Source organism: Rutilus rutilus, assembly GCF_951802725.1.
Source record: "Rutilus rutilus genome assembly, chromosome: 20".
Taxonomy (NCBI): Eukaryota; Metazoa; Chordata; class Actinopteri; order Cypriniformes; family Leuciscidae; genus Rutilus; species Rutilus rutilus.
In genome coordinates this window covers 1,907,297-1,926,233 of record NC_140225.1, presented here as the reverse complement: position 1 = coordinate 1,926,233, position 18,937 = coordinate 1,907,297, and the positions used below count along the sequence as shown (strand labels likewise).

General features: G+C 35.2%; 1 protein-coding gene across 1 annotated transcript; it reads left to right on the top strand.

The window, feature by feature from the left end:
* Positions 1-8,263: 8,263 nt before the first annotated feature.
* Positions 8,264-18,323, top strand: gpr137ba (G protein-coupled receptor 137Ba). The gene is made up of 7 exons (XM_084390858.1): positions 8,264-9,050; positions 11,553-11,602; positions 11,703-11,925; positions 14,136-14,285; positions 15,180-15,308; positions 15,412-15,533; positions 17,042-18,323. The coding sequence occupies exons 1-7, from the start codon at positions 8,547-8,549 to the stop codon at positions 17,142-17,144; spliced, it is 1,281 nt and encodes a 426-aa protein (XP_084246984.1). The 5' UTR covers positions 8,264-8,546; the 3' UTR covers positions 17,145-18,323.
* The last annotated feature ends 614 nt before the right edge of the window (positions 18,324-18,937 follow it).

Here is an 18,937-nt window from a genome sequence, read left to right as displayed (position 1 = left end):
ACATAATCAAAGATGATTTGCGACTCGACTTGACATAATCAAAGATGACTTGTGACTCGACTTGACAATCAAAGATGACTTGCGACTCGACTTGACATAATCAAAGATGACTTGCGACTCGACTTAGACTTTGACAACAATTACTCGGACTTGAGCCCTGTGACTTGGAAAGACTTGACCTACCTTCTAAACCAGGGGTGGGCAATTAATTTTTACAAGGGGCCACATGAGAAACCTGAATCGTGTCAGAGGGCCACACCAACAATAACACTTAATTCTGCTCAGCTTTCTTCCATTGTACAATTCCCTAAATTATATATTATGAATAGCCGGTACTGGTAATCAGTAGAATAAAACTAAAATAAAATTCTGTTTATATTAGGTGTGAAATTGAAAATTTGTGAAAAGTGAAATTGTGGTGTGTAGGTCTAATAAAACAAAAACAATCACTGAATCAGTGCAATTTAATTTGAACTTGTTAATCTTCAAAAACAAAGAATAGCCTAACAAAAGGTTTATAGAAATGTAACAACAGTGCGCCTTATAATCCGGAGCGCCTTATATAAAAAGTAACAACCGCTGACTTAAACCTTGTTTATACTGTCGCCTGGCAACAGAGCGCGAGCCTCCACTGAGTGCGCGCGCAACTCCCCAAACAGACGAGGCATTTATACTTGACACAGCTGTTTTGTTTTAGACTGAACACCAGACCATACAACTGATTTAGACGCGCAAACTGGGTGCTGGTGTGATGAACTAATATCCGTCTGCTCGGGCAGATTCAAACTCAAAGTCGTGCATCTTCGGATGCGGAGGCGCGCGCGCTGTTAAGCCGAATCTGCCCGAGCAGACGGATATTAGTTTTTTTTATTACCTTCGCGCTCATGCGGACGCGTCGAGTTTGACTGCAGTATCTTCTATTCTATGCGCCTTATAATCCGGTGCGCCTGAAAATAGTTCTAAAATAGGCCATTCATTGAATGTGCGCCTTATAATCCGGTGCGCCTTATAGTGCGGAAAATACGGTAGATATTTTTATAATCTATGTTGGGCCGGACAGGGACACACAAAGGGCCGGATGTGGCCCGCGGGCCGTAATATGCCCAGGTCTGTTCTAAACCTATAGATCAGAGTTGTAATCACTGTAGTATAACACTGTATCATTGAGCATGATCACAGCGCTGATTACTGCTTTCACACTTTTGGCACTGAGCCAGAGTTCAGCAGCGCTTATCAGTTGTCATTTATCACACGTTCAGACAGTTTTCAACCAAATAATGTTTTTTTTTCTTTTCTTTTTCAGGCATTTAAATACAGAAGTACTAGCGAACCATTTATAATTTGAGGAAAAACACTGATGTCAATTAGTAGCCTAAGCCGAAACAATAAACCTTTCAAATAATTTTTAGATGTTTTTTTTCACAACAAATGCACATTTTAGCCTATAGGGAACTATAAAGTCTTCTCCCTGTTCACTAGCCACTCAATTACATGTCTTACATGGAGAAATGGATGGATTTACGTTTTGTAAATATGACAGGCTACGTGTCACGTGACACACACACTTCGCCATGGAAATAGGAATGTTCAATTACTGTCGCGTTAACAAAATAATTTAACCAGGGACTCAATATTTTAAACTAAATGTATAGCAAATCACGATTAATTTAAATTTTGTTAAGTTTTAAAAACTAAAGTTAGTTTTTTCTTATTCGGTTTATTTTAGGTTCCAAATAATGGCTTAGACACACTCATAGACACATTCTTTCTCACACACATACAAAATGTGTAGCAGTTATTTCAATGAAATGATTTTGCGTTTGTTACTCTGTAACCAATAAAATAGTTTTATTTTTATTTTGTCACACTGCAACATCGTGTGTGTGTATGTACAGTACCAGTCAAAAGTTTGGAAACATTACTATTTTTAATGTTTTTGAAAGAAGTCTCTTATGCTCATCAAGCCGGCAGTAAAAAAAAAAAAAAAAAAAAAAAAAAAAAACTGTAATATTATGAAATATTATTACAATTTAAAATAATGGTTCTCTTTTTTAATATATTTTAAAATGTAATTTATTTTTGTGATGCAAAGCTGAATTTTCATCAGCAAGTACTCCAGTCTTTGGTGTCTTATGATCCTTCAGAAATCATTCTAATATGATGATTTGATACTCAGTTATTATCAATGATGGAAACAGTTGTGCTGTTTAATATATTTTTTTGGAATACTTTTTTCAGGATTCATTGATGAGTAAAACGTTAACAGCATTTATTCATAAAAACAGCATTTATTCAAAATAAAAAAAATTCTAACAATATAAATCGTTACCATCACCTTTTATCAATTTAACGCATCCTTGTTGAATTAAAGTACTAATTTCTTAAAAAAAATAGTTATTGTTCCCAAACTTTTGAACGGTAGTGTATATTGTTACAAAAGATTTCTATTCTAAATAAATACAGTTCTTTTTAACCTTTTATTCATCAAATAATCCTGAAAAAAGTATCTTAGGTTATAAAAAAAATATTAAGCAGCACAACTGTTTCCAACATTGATCATAAATCAGCATATTAGAATGATTTCTGAAGGATCATAAGACACCAAAGACTGGAGTACTTGCTGATGAAAATTCAGCTTTGCATCACAAAAATAAATTACATTTTAAAGTATATTAAAAAAGAGAACCATAATTTTAAATTGTAATAATATTTCATAATATTACTTTTTTTTTTTTTTTTTTTTTTTTTTTAACTGCAGGCTTGATGAGCATAAGAGACTTCTTTCAAAAACATTAAAAATAGTAATGTTTCCAAACTTTTGACTGGTACTGTATATATATATATATATATACACACTTTGTCTGGAAAAAGTGTCGTTTGAACATTGTTTAAATATTCATATGCTGTTCCACAGGAAAAAAGAAAAATGCTTTCTTTCCATCTCATGATTGAAAATGCTTGGCTCGTGGATTTGTCATTTTTTACAATTAATATTATGACATTTTTTGTTATTTTCATGGAGCATCCAGTCACATAACCTAATGAATATTCATGACAACGCTTATTGTCTCAGCAAATCAGGAAGTCCTACCCATTAACATCATGTTGCATAATTAAAGCAGCGACATTAAACAAACATCAGCGATTGATCTTTTGATGATATAATAATTGAACACCATCCAAAAGACCATCAGAACAAGGCCTTGTTTTTGGCACAATCACACTCGCTTTGAAACGGCACAATAATTGGCAATAAGTTCACTGTACTGTGTGCAAATGAACAGTGACACGAGAGCATTCCAGATTATCGTTCACTGTCAAGTGATGAATATGAATGTAAACTAATTGATTTGGATGGTTACTTTAGTTAATTGGGGTTAGTATCAAACAACATGAAGGTACAACAACTATAGGTGCTGTGAAATATTAAATAACAGGGCCATCTACTGGTCAATCATATCTCTACAAGCATTCAGAACTGAAGTGAGAATGAATTCTGATTCCTAAATTTGAATGGATAAAATTTTAATGTTGAATTTTAATTAGAAATTTGACTTTAAGTACATCATATTAAAATGAATATGGAGTTCAAAGAAATTCATGCAACTGTGTTGTGTCAGAATGAATTACTTTAATATGCACAACATTTGTGGGCCATTTCCAGGAATGTTTGAAATTCCTTCTTCAGACATTATTTTATAAATATGTTTAACAATATACATACATTTTATAGACCATTATGGAAGAACACATGCATCAATTTCCATCATCATTTCTCAATGACACCAAAATTCTTTTTAAAAAAAGGGGAGCAAAACAACATGAAGTGGGTTTACCAGATGGAAAGCTTGAACAAAACATCTACGAATAATCTGAATATTTTAGTTGCTGTGTTATGTAACAAACTGGGCTTGCAATTTAAGTAAACCAGTAGTCACTTAAAAGTTAAGGGCACTCACAAGGCATTAATGAATAAGGAGAAAAACTGAATCAACACTTGAAATCAGACAAAGATAGGCATAAGCAGGTTAACCAACAAAGTATATTGATAACTCAATAGTCAAATCAGAAAAATAACACTAATCCGAGAGTCCTTGATCAAATAGTCCATGCTTGAGAAGTATTGTCTTTATGTGTGAATCCTTAGTCCTTGAGCCCCAAAAAATTAATCAAAATGTCCAGGAAAATGGTAATAATCCTCCAAAAGTGATGAAATAGCAAAAACACCCCAAAAAAAGGGTAATTAATCCATAAGGATCACCTCACATGCCTCCTTCCTCTCAACTGGCTTGGCCATCTCTACTACAGAAGGCCTTCCTCCTCCAAGGTGTTATCCTGTCAAAATAAAAGTCCCTTTTGCCAACTAAAAATGTTTCTGCTCCAAACATAAAAGTCCCACATAAAAAAAGACAGAGAAATTCAACTAGGGCCTGAAACCAATTAAATCATATTACCTATACATATTTTACAGTATTTTATCTTCCCTCACATTGGTAAAATAAAGTATATTTGTGTATTTCTCTTAGCCCTAATATAGTGTCACAGTTAGTTCCCTCTGTTGTGTGATTGTGTTTAAAATATTTAGTTCCTCTTTCTGTCATTTCATTGTGTTTGTTGTATTCATTGTGACCAATTAAATTTAAGTTCACACTCCTAAACTTAAAGGAAGACAGTTTTTAATGATGATTTTTTTTTTTTTCTCAATCCTGCTACATGAAATTGAAGCATTATAAAGCAGCATGACTCCAATTTGAACAATAATGCAATTTTTTAAAAATCTAAAAATTATATCACTTAGTCTAGCAGGAGAAATAGGTTCCCATGTACCCGTCTGGCATTTTTTGGGACCCTGATGGCGTCTAGTTAAGAATATTTGATGTTTCCGAGGTCAACTAATGTCCCATGGGGTTCGTTTGGCGGCCATCTTGAAGTGATGTCATCGCTAGGGGCGAAAAATGCAGATTTTCACATCTCCTGAACCACACAACCAGGAATCAAATGGAAAGGTCATTGACATGGTACAACCACTCTTTATTGGTGAAAAATAGGCTATTTAGGCTCATAAATTAGGCTCATAACGCTGTAACTTTAGCTATTTTGTTTTTGCAATAGTTTCCTGCATTAGAACTGTTTGTCATAGACCCATGAATTAGGCGTCAAATCGTGCGGATTATTGAGGAAAGGTGTGCGATATCTTTTTTTAAGCGATCGGGCGTACGATGTTCAAACAGCAACACTTCAACACTTCCTAGCCATGCCCTAGCAACCATTGTCGAGCACCCTAGCAACCCAAACCCAAAGAGGGATATCTTCAAATCCGAATGTCATAGAGGGATTGCAGTTGGTTTATATCATTCATACTGACAAGCAGCCTTTGGAGTATCATCATTGGCAGCTATGAAGCCACGCCCTAGCAACCAAACAGTACCCTAGCAACCGTTTAGCAAGACCTATATCTCTGCATCAGAACATCGTAGAGACGTGGTGGTTGGCTCCTTTGACTAATGCTAGCAAACAGGACTTTTGAGGACTACAGGACAGTCTGAGGAGGCTACCGCTGAGGTCAGTCCGAAGTATACCATCAACACCTTCGATCTGGGCGTGTGCATGAAGGCTCTGCCACTTGACTTGAAGTTCAGGGAGAAGTACAACCCTAGAAGAACTACCTCGGCATGATCACTAATAGGGCTGCACAATATATCGAAATTATCGAAATATCGCAAATGTATATATCGCGATATGCATATCACAACGGCTTGCAATAACGGGGGTCATGGACAAAAGACGAAGAGAAAATCACTCACTGTTCTCGGCTGAATAACTTTTGTAGCTTTAATAAGAATCAGTATATATTTCATTCATACAGTGAAAACTTACATTTGATTATTCAGTTTGTGTTGTTAAATAACCCTAATGTAGGATAACCTGAAACCCTAAACCCCTGTGGTTTACACTGATGTTAAAATAACACTTCTTATGCGACAGTAAAACACTGATGTTCACTTTCAAAAGTTGTAGGGATGTTTTCTTGTCACAAAAATTGTGTCTTCCTCACCTGGAACTGACTCATTCTGGCGCCACAGACCTCATGAAGAACAGAGACCATCGCTGTGGCTCGCTCCCTCATCCCTGGACAAGACCATGGAAGAGGCCTTCATGAAGTCCTCAGGTATCTAACGAGGGTCAGATTATTGAATAGTATGTTATAATGGCAGCTTGGTTTCTGTTGAATGTTAAATTGGAATTGGTCCCATTTGCAGGAGGTCTGCTTGACATCTTCACCAACTTCCCACACCATTAGGGTCCCAAAAGAATGCCAAACGGGTACATGGGAACCCATTTCTCCTGCTAGACTATCGTATTTATGGTCAGTCATCAAGAACATGTCAACATTAGGTTATATTTCACCTAAAATGAAATCAGATTATTATATTATCTGTGTATTATTATTATATTATTATCTGCTATATTGACTTTATATCAAAATTATAATCTGAGACACATATGAAACATGAAAGCATGCATTTCATTCCCCATTATAAGTACATCACATGACCTTAATGTGATTATTACTGCACTGTTGATTGATTTACTTGACCTCTGACATCTGGGCCAAGTTGCATGTCACTGCATGAACGAGAACCCACGCTACATCAGCAATAATTCACAAATATAGTCCCAAGTCGAGGCGCAGACACAGAGAAGGTTCTCACGGCTTGAGGAGGCTTGTGGTGAAACTTAAAAGTTATATACCCTTCAGACCAGAGATTTAATCAGCCCGTACTGAGGTTACAGTAACACACAAGTCTCCAGTCAAAGAAACGAGTCCCACGATCCAGTCTGAATATTAATTAGCTCCGCTTGATTTTGGCAAAAATCGTACATGAAAATAAAGACGTGGGTTAAGCAGAGAGTAAAGGTTTAGAAACATTTTAGTACAATTTTTAAACATAAAAGGGCCGACCGTGACACAAACAGGTCAGACTTATTCAGTGCTGTTATTGTTAACTAAAACTATTTTAAAAAATCATTTACATATTTGAAATTAAGCTGAAATAAAATATTCTATGAAATAAAATATATTTGATTTATTAGATTATAATAAAAAAATATAATATATAATAAAATATTAGATGAAAAACTTGAACTTAAACTAATTGAAATAAAATAATTTTACCTAGAACTAGAACTGAAATAAAAATAAAAGCTAAATTGAAATATAAAAAGCGAATAAAAAATTACTCAAACTTCAAATAAAAAAAAAATAAAAAAAAAGCTTGCTCAAAATATTAATACATATAATTAATACTAAAATTAATTAATATATAATTAAATAACACTTCACAGAAACATTTTCTCTCTTTCTCTGCCTAAGAAAAAGAAGTACAGTATGATCATTTCACTTTCAATTGTCAACACCAAAAAATACGGTATAAAATGTGTGTTTTGTAAGCTAATTGCTGGCTAACAACTGACAGATTATCACTGTGGCTGGCAGCTACATTTATGCATCACATTTGTACACTTGGCAGGTGCTTTTATCCAACGCGATTCACAAATGTGAAACAAAAGCTATTCGTCAATATTCATAATTTAAAATACATGCTACTGTCCCAGATTGGGTGAGGTTGGGTATCTGTATGAATGCACTGAAACATTGAATATTTAAAAATATCTAATGGCAACCACATTCAAGTTTATAGACACTTCTATATTTTAATAAAAATGATTTACACTAATTCCAATAAATAAAATTTGATTCCAATATATTACAATTCCAATATATAAAGCACATAATTAAATAATAAATTAAATAATAATTGAATAAGAATGATTAATTAATAGTAATAATGATCATTATTATAATATTAAACAATAACAATAATAATATTAAATATAATATTTATAATATAAATTAATTAAATCATAAATCATAAAAGAAAATGCAAAAAAAGAGGCAATTGCCCCATATTTATACTAAAATAGCTGACAGGTGTCTCATTATGTAAAGTAAATAACAAAGGCTTTGCTCTAATGAAGCTTCATGTGCAGATACGAGCAAACCTGTAAACAGCCAATCTTTCAGTTTAACTCAAGAATCAAGTGTCTATTATATTATTGTGCAAATTTCTTTTCTGTTACGTGCGCGTTTCTTTACTGTTATATAATTTAGTAAAATAGATGATTTAGGTCCAACTGAAGAAAAAAAAAAAAAGTAGTAGTAGTTTCAATTGGCTGTAGTTGCCCCTGGTTTGTACAGTATAAAGTTGTTTCATTATGTAAATAAAATAACGCTCTAATGAAGCTTGTGCTGATGCTGAACGTGCAAACCTGTGAACAGTCATACTGAGAAGAGAGAGAAGCACGAGCATCCCGTGGGAAGCGTGAGCACAGGGTTAAAGGTACAGTAAAGCACGTCAACACAGCGTCACTGTGTCCGTCCTCCCTCGTTCTCTCCCTCCCAGCCTCCTGCTTTCACTGTTCGCTGCACAATATTATACGCCCTCCTTCCAGCTGAATGCGGTTCACGCACGAGGAACTGCTGCATGCTTTCTTTTCCTCTTGCATTCTCATTTCCTTCCCCTAAATCCCAGCGCTGCTCTCGCACGCTCGTTCTCTCGTCTACAGGGGTTCGAACACGAGAAGGAGGAGCTGAAGAAGCCGGCAGACGAGGAAAAGCCCAGGAGGAAAAGAGACCGATGGAGAACGAGTCTCTCTCTCCTCTGCCGACCCTCACCCCGGCCGTGCCACCGTTCGTGAAGCTGGGTTTAACAGTGGCGTACACAGTCTTCTACACACTGCTCTTTGCGTTCGTGTACGCGCAGCTGTGGCTGGTGCTGAGATACAGACACAAGCGCTTCAGCTACCAGACAGTGTTTCTGTTCTTGTGTCTGCTGTGGGCGGCTCTGCGTGCGCTTCTCTTCTCGTTTTATTTCAGAAACTGTGTGACCGCAAACACCCTCGGACCCTTCTCTTTCTGGCTGCTCTACTGTTTCCCCGTCTGCCTGCAGTTCTTCACTCTCAGCCTCATGAATCTTTACTTCGCACAGGTGAGTTACACACAAGCGTCCTTTGAACCTGAATGGTAAAATCTGGTTTTAAGACTGCAGGTCACATGTAAGTTTATGAGAGCGGATTACACTCACACACACACAAAAAAAGGATTTTGCACAGCAAAAGGAGATATTCTGTTGCTTACATCATGTATATATTTTCATACTGTTCCTGATCTGATTAAGCATAATTCATTCTAAAGAGAAATGATCTGTTGTATTAACTTACACTGAAACGACTTTACTTTATTGCTTCACGTCAATCCTTCTTATTTATCCAACAACTTCCAGTGTTATTTTAGAGCTGTGCATCCAAAATGAAAGTTTGTGTCTACATAATATATGTGAATATAATTATTTTGTATATATAAATACACACATGCATGTATATATTTAAGAAAAATGTGTTATTTTTTATATAAAATATTTCTATTTATATGTAATATAAAATCTATATACAGTATTTACATGCAAATATTTCTCAAATTGCCTATATACATGCATGTGTGTGTATTTATATATACAAAATAATTATACACAGCACACACACATATATTATCTAAACACAAACTATAATTTTGGATGCGATTAATCGCGATTAGTCATTGCACAGCCCTAAGATGTGCCTTTGCAACCCTGTATGTAATGCATTTGTCTGTTTTAATTGATTAATGGAATATGCATTACATTAAAAAGTGCAAGGAGGGTTAAAAAACTGCTCAAACGTCCAATTCAGCCTCTTTAAGAGCCTTGTTATATTATTGATTCACACCCACACTAGTGCTCATGTCACTTAAAATTCAGTTTTACATTTATTGTATAAACACAATTGATTTTGTTTGAATGATGTTGCAGTGTAGAATTATTCTTCCTGTTTTATTGTGATTAAAGCTGCATTTGCAAGTGAATCATATGTGTGGGAGTGCAGCGTGAGAATAAAAGGGAAGTGAAATCATTCACTGCGGTCTGATGCATTTACACTACACTTTAAAAGACACTACAGTAATAACCTGTGAATCATTTGCACCATACCTACCAACTAATTTAGATTTAACGCAACAATACATACTTTAAATGTTCAACAAGCACGTCCACTTACTTGCATACGGGTAAGAACAGTTCAGAAAAATACTATCCTGTTGTCACTGGGGTTTTTTACAGTGCAATTTTGGAATAAAAGAGCTTTTACTGTGTAGAACGAACTGGATTTTTTTAGTTTTAGGTCAAAAGTTTTAAGTAAAAAATATATATATAATCTTATAAATAATTTAATTCACACCAATGTAATTTTTAAGGGTCAGGGGCCGTATTCACAAAGAATTTTAAGGCTAAAAGTAGCTCCTAACTGGCGAATTTAGGAGCAACTCCTAAAAATAATGGGCGTGTCACTCGTAACTTTAGGACTCCTAATTTTTTTGACTAAGAGTAATTCACAAAGCATTTTAGCCCTAAAAGTAGCACCTAAGCCTGGGACAGCTTAAAAGAAGTCGAGATGACTCCTAACTCACTAAGACCTATTCACAAACCGCTTTTTGTGGCATTTCACGTTGCGATGTTTTGAAATGCGTACGCGGCGGCTACAGGAGCTTCCAGTCGCGAGGGAACAATAGGCATAACTAGGGATGCAATAACGCCACCAACAACAACCAAAACTAGGCTACTCATTGCATGTAAACTAATTGTAACGTTTCATTGTGAATCAAATTAAAATGTTCTTCTCTTTGCAAACGTAGGCAGAGGCATATAGTGACAGATTAATTCAATAATGTTGCAAAGATATTGCATCAATCCATATGTTTCATTAGGCTACTAGGCTATTTGTTTTGCCTTACTCTTTATTCATTTAGGCTATTTATTCAGTTATTCATCATCTTCCGTCCTTCGCACTACTTGTGGAGCGCACGCATTCTCAGACCTGTCACCTGTCACTCATCATCGTAGGGGAGGTGTTTGGAATCATTCCCGCGTTACAATCATCAGCCAATCAAGGTGGTCACTTCAGTCAAGCTCGTGCATGAGTAATGACGTCATCCATAGCAACGAAGACTCACTCTTAGTTTAGGAGTTGTCATTTTTCTTTATTAAGAGTAGGTCTGAAAGGCGTTGTGAATCACTTTTAAGAGAAAACTCCTAGCTAAAATCTTTTAGTGTGATTTAGGAGTACTCCTAGTGGTAAGATAAAATGCTTTGTGAATACGGCCCCAGATCAGTTTAGAATAACTCCTTAAGGTAGCAACTGTACATTTTCTCTTTTTACAGTATATAATCACACACTTTAGTCCTTTAGTCTGTCTAAATCAGATCTTATATGATAAGAACATGCTGACATGTCAATGTTTATAATGCAGGCGAGCAGTAAACCTGAAAAGCGCTTGCTTAACAATCTTGTTTAAGATCAAAGTGTGTGGTGACCTAAATGTTATGATCCTGAATGTGTCATTCTTGGCTTAAAAATTCTTATTGCATGTGATATTTACACTAACTTGTTTTCTGGGACAGGTCATCTTCAAGGCGAAGTCTAAATATTCACCAGAACTTCAGAAATACAGGTGAATATGGATCCATACAATTATCATCTGTAACTTCTGTACTTCTAAAAGTACTGTTGTTTATCATTTTTAATGATATATATATATCTTGTGTCGTCAGGCTGCCGCTGTACCTGCTCTTCTTGTGCATCAGCATCATCTTCCTGCTGGTGAACTTGACCTGCGCGCTGCTGGTGAAGATGACAAAGACCGACACAGAGACTGTAGTTCTGGTGCGCGTGGCCATCAATGACACTCTGTTTGTCCTCTGTGCCGTCTCACTCTCTCTGTGTCTCTACAAGATCGCCAAGATGTCTTTGGCCAACATCTACCTGGAGTCCAAGGTAATGAAACACAAATACACAAATGACAAAACAAAGCAGATGAAAGCTGTGATACGTTATATGTAAGGGATGATGTACATCCAGCCGGTTGTTATCTCAGAATAAACCCAGACAGGGTGATCAGGATCAGGTCTTCATCAGCCTGAAGGGGTTTATTCTGAGATAACAACCGGCTGGATGTACATTATCCCGCTTATTACGCGGCTACTTGCCACATGAGTAAATAATTAAGACACAAAATATTGATTGAGTCTAAATATTTTATTAGGTCTATAAATGCAAAGCAGTTGCTAGCGCGGGAAGTTCAATCTAGACGGACACGTACGTTCATACCACTTATTACACAGCATTTCGCCACATAAATAATTATGGGGATATTGATTTGAGATGAAACTGTTTTAAAATCGTACTTGTTTGTATCTTATAATCCAACAGTGTACAAAACAATAGTCGCAAGATGGCAGCATCTGCGTTTGCATGAAACAAGAGAGAGCGAGTCCTCGATACTGGATGGCATAATTAAATAACTGTACACAAAATATTGATTTGACAGAGTTTTAATATTTTATTAGCTCACCAAACGCAAAACTTCCACGAAGAAAAAGAGCAAGCGTATAGCCTGAATGAGCCTGCGCTATCTGTTTTCAGCGGTTGTTATCGAGGAATAATATACCGCTGGATGGCACGATTGACCAATCAGAATCAAGTATTCCACAGAGCCGTGTAATAAAGCAAGAATAAAGTCAACATGAATATACTACAATATATACAGAGGAAAGGCAGGTGTGGTTTATAAAAGGCGAGAACTTTACAACATCTTGCTAACATTCTCATTAAGTTACAAAAACGTTATTTATGAATGTTCTCTGAATGTTTTTTTCTTGGTTATGCGAGTATTAAAGGAACATTCCGTTTAGCAAATGTTATAACAATGTTACTTTTGAAAGTTCTCTGAACATTCTGAAACAATGTAACATTTAAAAAAATGTTTGCTAAAGTTCTGAGAATGTTCCCTGTAAGCTGGGTTCCCAAGTTTTTGAATCCTAGAATCTCAGCACAAACGAATGATCCATTTCAACAGGCAAAGCATTTTAATGGGCTAACCAGAAGGAAACTGTCTCTTAAAAAAAAGATAGTATGGAAAAGCATTTACGGTGTATTTTCCATACATTAATTTTCAGTCTTAAAAAGCAGGTTGTCCTTTGAAAATGAGCCAGTCTTCCCAAGTCCACATAGATGTCAATCTAAAGAAGATGAATTGGACGGTTGGGCAGGTTTTAACCCTCCTTACACTTTTTGATGTGATGCATATTCCATTAATCAGTTAAAACAGTCAAACGCATTACATACAGGGTTGCAAACGAACACTGTCAAACATCAAACCAGTTTAAAATGATTCATTTTCAATTTAATTTGCTTTCATTCTCTTCAACGTCATTGTACAAGTATAACAACATTATTTAAAGGGGTGGTTGATTATGATTTCACTTCTTGAACTTTAGTTAGTGTGTAATGTTTCTGTTTGAGCATAAACAACATCTGCAAAGTTACGACGCTCAAAGTTCAAAGCAAAGGGAGATATTTTCTTTTAAAGAAATCGCTTTTTAAGGACTACAACAAACGGCTGGTAGAGACTACACAACATTCCTCCCGGGTTAGTGACATCACTAACCCTAAAATTTACAGAAACCCAGCCCCCGGGAACGCGATCATGACAGAATATGCTAATCAATGATTAGAAGATAACTCCACATCAGCTACATAAATTTAAACATAAACAAAAAAGGTTTTGAAATTTTCAGGACACAAGCTGTTATAGCTCCGCCCCCCTGTGCCGGGAGCAGCAGCTCATTTGCATTTAAAGGGTCAGACACAAAAACGGTGCATTTTTGCTCACCCTTAAAAAGTGACAATTTTAACATGCTATTTAAAAATATCTGTGGGGTATTTTGAGCTAAAACTTCACACACACACTCTGGGGACATCAGAGACTTGTGAACAGATCTTGTGAAAAGAGCACCCCTTTAACATTTTAAACTGAGGTGTTTTTTTTTTTTTTTTTAAACCCCCATGGAGTGGAATAGATAAAAAAGTAAATGTGAATCCCTGTTAAAAAAACAAACATTATATTGTATCCATTGTAAAATGAATTGGATGATGTTTCCTACCAGAATTGAGTCTGAATGTCACGTCTCATCTCATCTGTCCAGGGATCATCTGTGTGTCAGGTGACTGTAATCGGAGTGACGGTGATCCTCCTGTACTCGTCTCGCGCGTGCTACAACTTAGTGGTGCTGGCACTGGCAAAAATCGAGAGCATCAACTCATTCGACTACGACTGGTACAACGTATCAGACCAAGTACGTGCCAAATACACATAACAGAAAGGCAAAAAATGTTCCAGGTTCAATGCAAATGAAAACTCTAATGACTCTAGACATTTGCATCAACTGTATCACTTTGTATCAAATGCCAATTAGCATTAATTAATTAGCAATAATGCACTTAAAATGGAAGTAAATTAAGCCAACGTTCAAGAGGGTCTTTAGTACTTTTGTTTTCATGATGATATATTAACTCTATACTGTATCATATTTGAGACACAAATTTCTCAAAAGCCCCTCTAATTGATCAACATGATCTAAACTTTGCTGTCGCACACAATCTCCTCCAGTCCTTCTTATGTCTGATTTATCAAGTAAAAGTCTTTTAGTATAATTGTACAAACGTCCTCCTTCAGCTCGAGCTTCACGTTTCTTTCTGCTGTCAAATCTGATTTTATCAAGTAAACGTATAAGAATAACTTTGATATTGTTAGTAATATTTAAACTGGACTGAAATGGCTTCAGTTTCCTTGATTATTCATACATACATCATTTTTTTGAGAAATTATGAGTAATGAATATGTTCATTATAGGTTTAATTATTGCATTATATATATATTTTTAAATACAGAGCCTTGATCATGAAACTAAGCATTTATCATCTTACTGAGACATATTATTGGCAGATATAGTGATGACTGATATTTTTGGCATCCGAGGTGTTTTTTCTTCCATATTCTCAGTATATGAGGCATAAAAGCCTGATGTATCAAATATGAATACACATATGCAAACTTTGTTAGATTTGATCTAAAAGTTCACTAAACTGCTCCTTTTAAAAATATAACTTTTTCTGACTATTATTTCACATATCAGGCTTTACAGGGTTAATGTGTCTCGATGAATTTGGCAATTTATATTATTCTACAGGCAGATCTGAAGTCGACATTGGGCGATGCTGGTTATGTGGTTTTCGGGGTGATCCTGTTTGTTTGGGAGCTTCTGCCCACATCCCTGGTGGTCTACTTTTTCAGAGTCCGTAAGCCGACTCAGGATCGGGTACGAGATTTTATCATTTTTAAATGGTATAAATGATGTGACACTGAAGACTGTAAATCACAGGAATAAATGACATTATTGTCTCATCTCTCTGATTTGGTAGAGTGCAGCAGTGATCCCTGGGCACATGTTCTCATCTAGAGCTTATTTCTTTGACAACCCGCGCCGGTATGACAGCGATGATGACCTCGCATGGAGTATCATCCCACAAAACATTCAAGCCAGGTATGCCAGTCAAGTTTGGTGAAAATCAAGTCATAATATTCACTTTCCAATTGCACATTCCTGGTCTTATTGTAAGTGGTTAAACAAGTTGTGTTTCTCAAATTTATGACAACATCATACATTTAATGAATTAACCCACTGGTGCTCTTCGGTCACTTTTGAACAAAAGTTCGGTCACTTTTTATTTATTGTAACTTCATTGGAATGGTACAAAACTTACTGACTTTTGAGGCACTGGCTATGTAAACCCACAAAAACACTAGAAAATGGTTATATTGTCTAAAAAAATATTGTGCTCTTAGTGCTAAAAAATGACCACCATTAGATATGAATGGGAAATACAACAACAACAAAAAATAATTTTTGGGGGGTACCATCCACAAATCAGCCATGATGCAGAAAAAAAAGAAATTAATGTGATAAACTTTGAAACTGTGATAAATAATTTCTTATTATTTTTGTAATTTTTTTTCTTTTATATTTTGATGTTATGGATTCTCTGTGTTTGACTATAATAATAATAATGGAAGAACTGACGCTATAAAATTCTAAATTTCAAACAAAAAAGTAGTCTAATAATATCTAAATAAATATCCAAATAAAACCTAATAAAAGTAAGTAGTTATGTCTGAAAACACTGTTCTCCACGGCTTGTGTATACACAGCCCTGTGTATAGTGGTCACATCATGGTATTACAGATGATTTTCTTTATTTTCTTCCACCAGATGACACCAATCTGCCATCATTCATTGGATTTTAAAGGGGTGGTTGATCATGATTTCACTTTTCTAACTTTAGTTAGTGTGTAATGTTGCTGTTTGAGCATAAACAACATCTGCAAAATTATAACGCTCAAAGTTCAAAGCAAAGGGAGATATTTGCTTTTAAAGAAATCGCCTTTTAAGGACTACAACAAACGGCTGGTAGGGACTACACAAGCTTCCTCCCGGGTTAGTGACATCACTAACCCTAAAATTTACATAAACCCCGCCCTCGGAACACGATTTATAGATTATCAAGACAGAATATCTCATTTGCATTTAAAGGGACAGACATAAAAACGGTGCGTTTTTGCTCACCCTCAAAAAGTGACATTTTTAACATGCTATATAAAAATATCTGTGGGGTATTTTGAGCTAAAACTTCACACACACACACTCTGGGGACATCAGAGACTTATTTTACATCTTTTGAAAAGGGCATTATACCACCCTTTAAAGTTTTGTTCTATTTTTGACTTACTGCATAAATTGAAATAAAAAAAAGTTCTAATCTTATAAATACATAAATAAATGGTGCATAATTTAGAGGTGAATATTCTTTAATACCATGAAATCTCCTAAAAATGCGAATAATATTATTGACTAAAATGTTGCACATTAATTTAATTGAAATTCTGTCGATTTTGGCCGCGAGGAGTATGAGTGTGACCCCTAAATGAGGAGCACCAGAGGGCTTATTTGACAAGAAACAGTTTAATTCATTGCCCATTGCTCTTCATTCACAGTGTTACGACGGACAGCTATGATTGGAGCTCCAGGAACAGTTTCACCGCAAACGTCGAAGGTGAAGAGTCTCATCTAGTGCCAGAGGAGTTAAATCCCTACTAGAACTTTCCCAATGAGGAGTTTGATTATTTTGCACATTCACCATCACTGTGGCATCAGTCATGGGTAATTGTACATACCACAGATTTTTTTTTTTTTTTTCCTATATTTATTAGGGTATCTCAATATAATACCACAGCTGGGATCTGGAAACAAAACAATAATTTTCTCTATAAAGAATTAGATTCTTATCAATAATGTGCAGTTTTCAAGAGAGTCCTCGTCTAAGTGAAGCCCTGCTTTATGTTTCCATAGAAGTAAATGTGATTTCAAAAACACTACCCATAATTCTGAGGAGAGATCAATTAGAGAAGTCCCAGTTACAATGGAAACAGTTCCGCCCACTCCCATGATGCATTGCAAATTAATTAATCGAATCGGCCTCTCTACATTCCACATACTAATACTTATACATTTAAATATTTGTATTGTATTAAATATTTAAAATATTTTTATTTAAATATAAACCTAAAATGTCTTATAATCAGTGACTGTAAGTCAATAGTTTTATATTGTACAGTTGTTTTTGCTTCGATTATTTGCAATGCCTTATGGGAAATGTAGTTCATTGCCTCATTAAAGAAATTAAGTACAATTTCTTATACCTTCGACTTTTCATCCTATAGAGAAAATTAATGGGAAAAATACTTCCACAATCAATGCTGACAAAAAAATGTAGCATTCATTATTGCGTTCTATTTTACACTGTCAATTATATACAGAAGAATATATGAATTAATATATTATGTATACTAGATAAGTATACTTACATTCTGAAATCTTTTGTTGCCCTTTTCGTTATTGCTGCTCTATAAACAAAATCAGCATCTTCATTTCAGTTCTATTCAGATCTGGGACACAAACCTGTTTAATAAAACTTGGCCTGAACTGTGAAACTATATTGACACTCTCCCATATTAAAAATTCTATTTTTGGAGATACACATTTTTCTATAGACAACTGCATTAACAGAATGATAATTTTATGAAGACAATAAAAAAAAGTATTTATTTTGAAATGTTCGGAATTAGTGGTTGGATTGTTGTCCATTGTTTTTATAAATACATTTTCAGTGTTTGATTGTACAGTTTGTATCTTTGTTAGCTTTTGCACTCATGTGTCACTTTGTAAGACTTTGTCCGACTTTGTTTTCTACAATAATAAAAGAGAAACTATCAAAATGACTTGTCTAGAGATTGAGTGAACCCTATGGCTGATTGACACAGACTGGATCAGATTACCTGCATCATTTCAGCAAAAAATAAATAACATTGACTCATTTTATAGGTTATAACATAAACCCTTAACATACATTATCAAGTGAACATATACATTGCTGACTAAACAGAAGCAGCATGTGCTTTCTTGTAAACAATAGAAGTAATGTTGATCTTGCCAATAATATACTCATTCATATCTTTTTCTTTTTTTACAGTCTATGCTTTGTAACTCGTCCATTATAAAAGAGTGTTGTTTTATCAAATGCCTCCATTCATTCAGACGTACAACAGAGCGCTTGGCCTCATGACGTACTGTAAGAGTTGGTGTGTGTCTCTCTGGACAAAGAAAGCTTCATATATAAACTTAAATAAATATTATACAATCTGGGCCACTAATTTGAATGGATATTGATGTTGTAATTGATCATTTACTCACCTTTGTTCCTAACCCATATTTTCTTCGGTGGGGCATAAACTGACAAAATAATGTTCATGCTGGTCTTTTCTATGAACTGAAAGGACAAAAAAGCATCATAAATGTTCAGTTTGTCTAAGTATTCACATTTTTCCTTTATA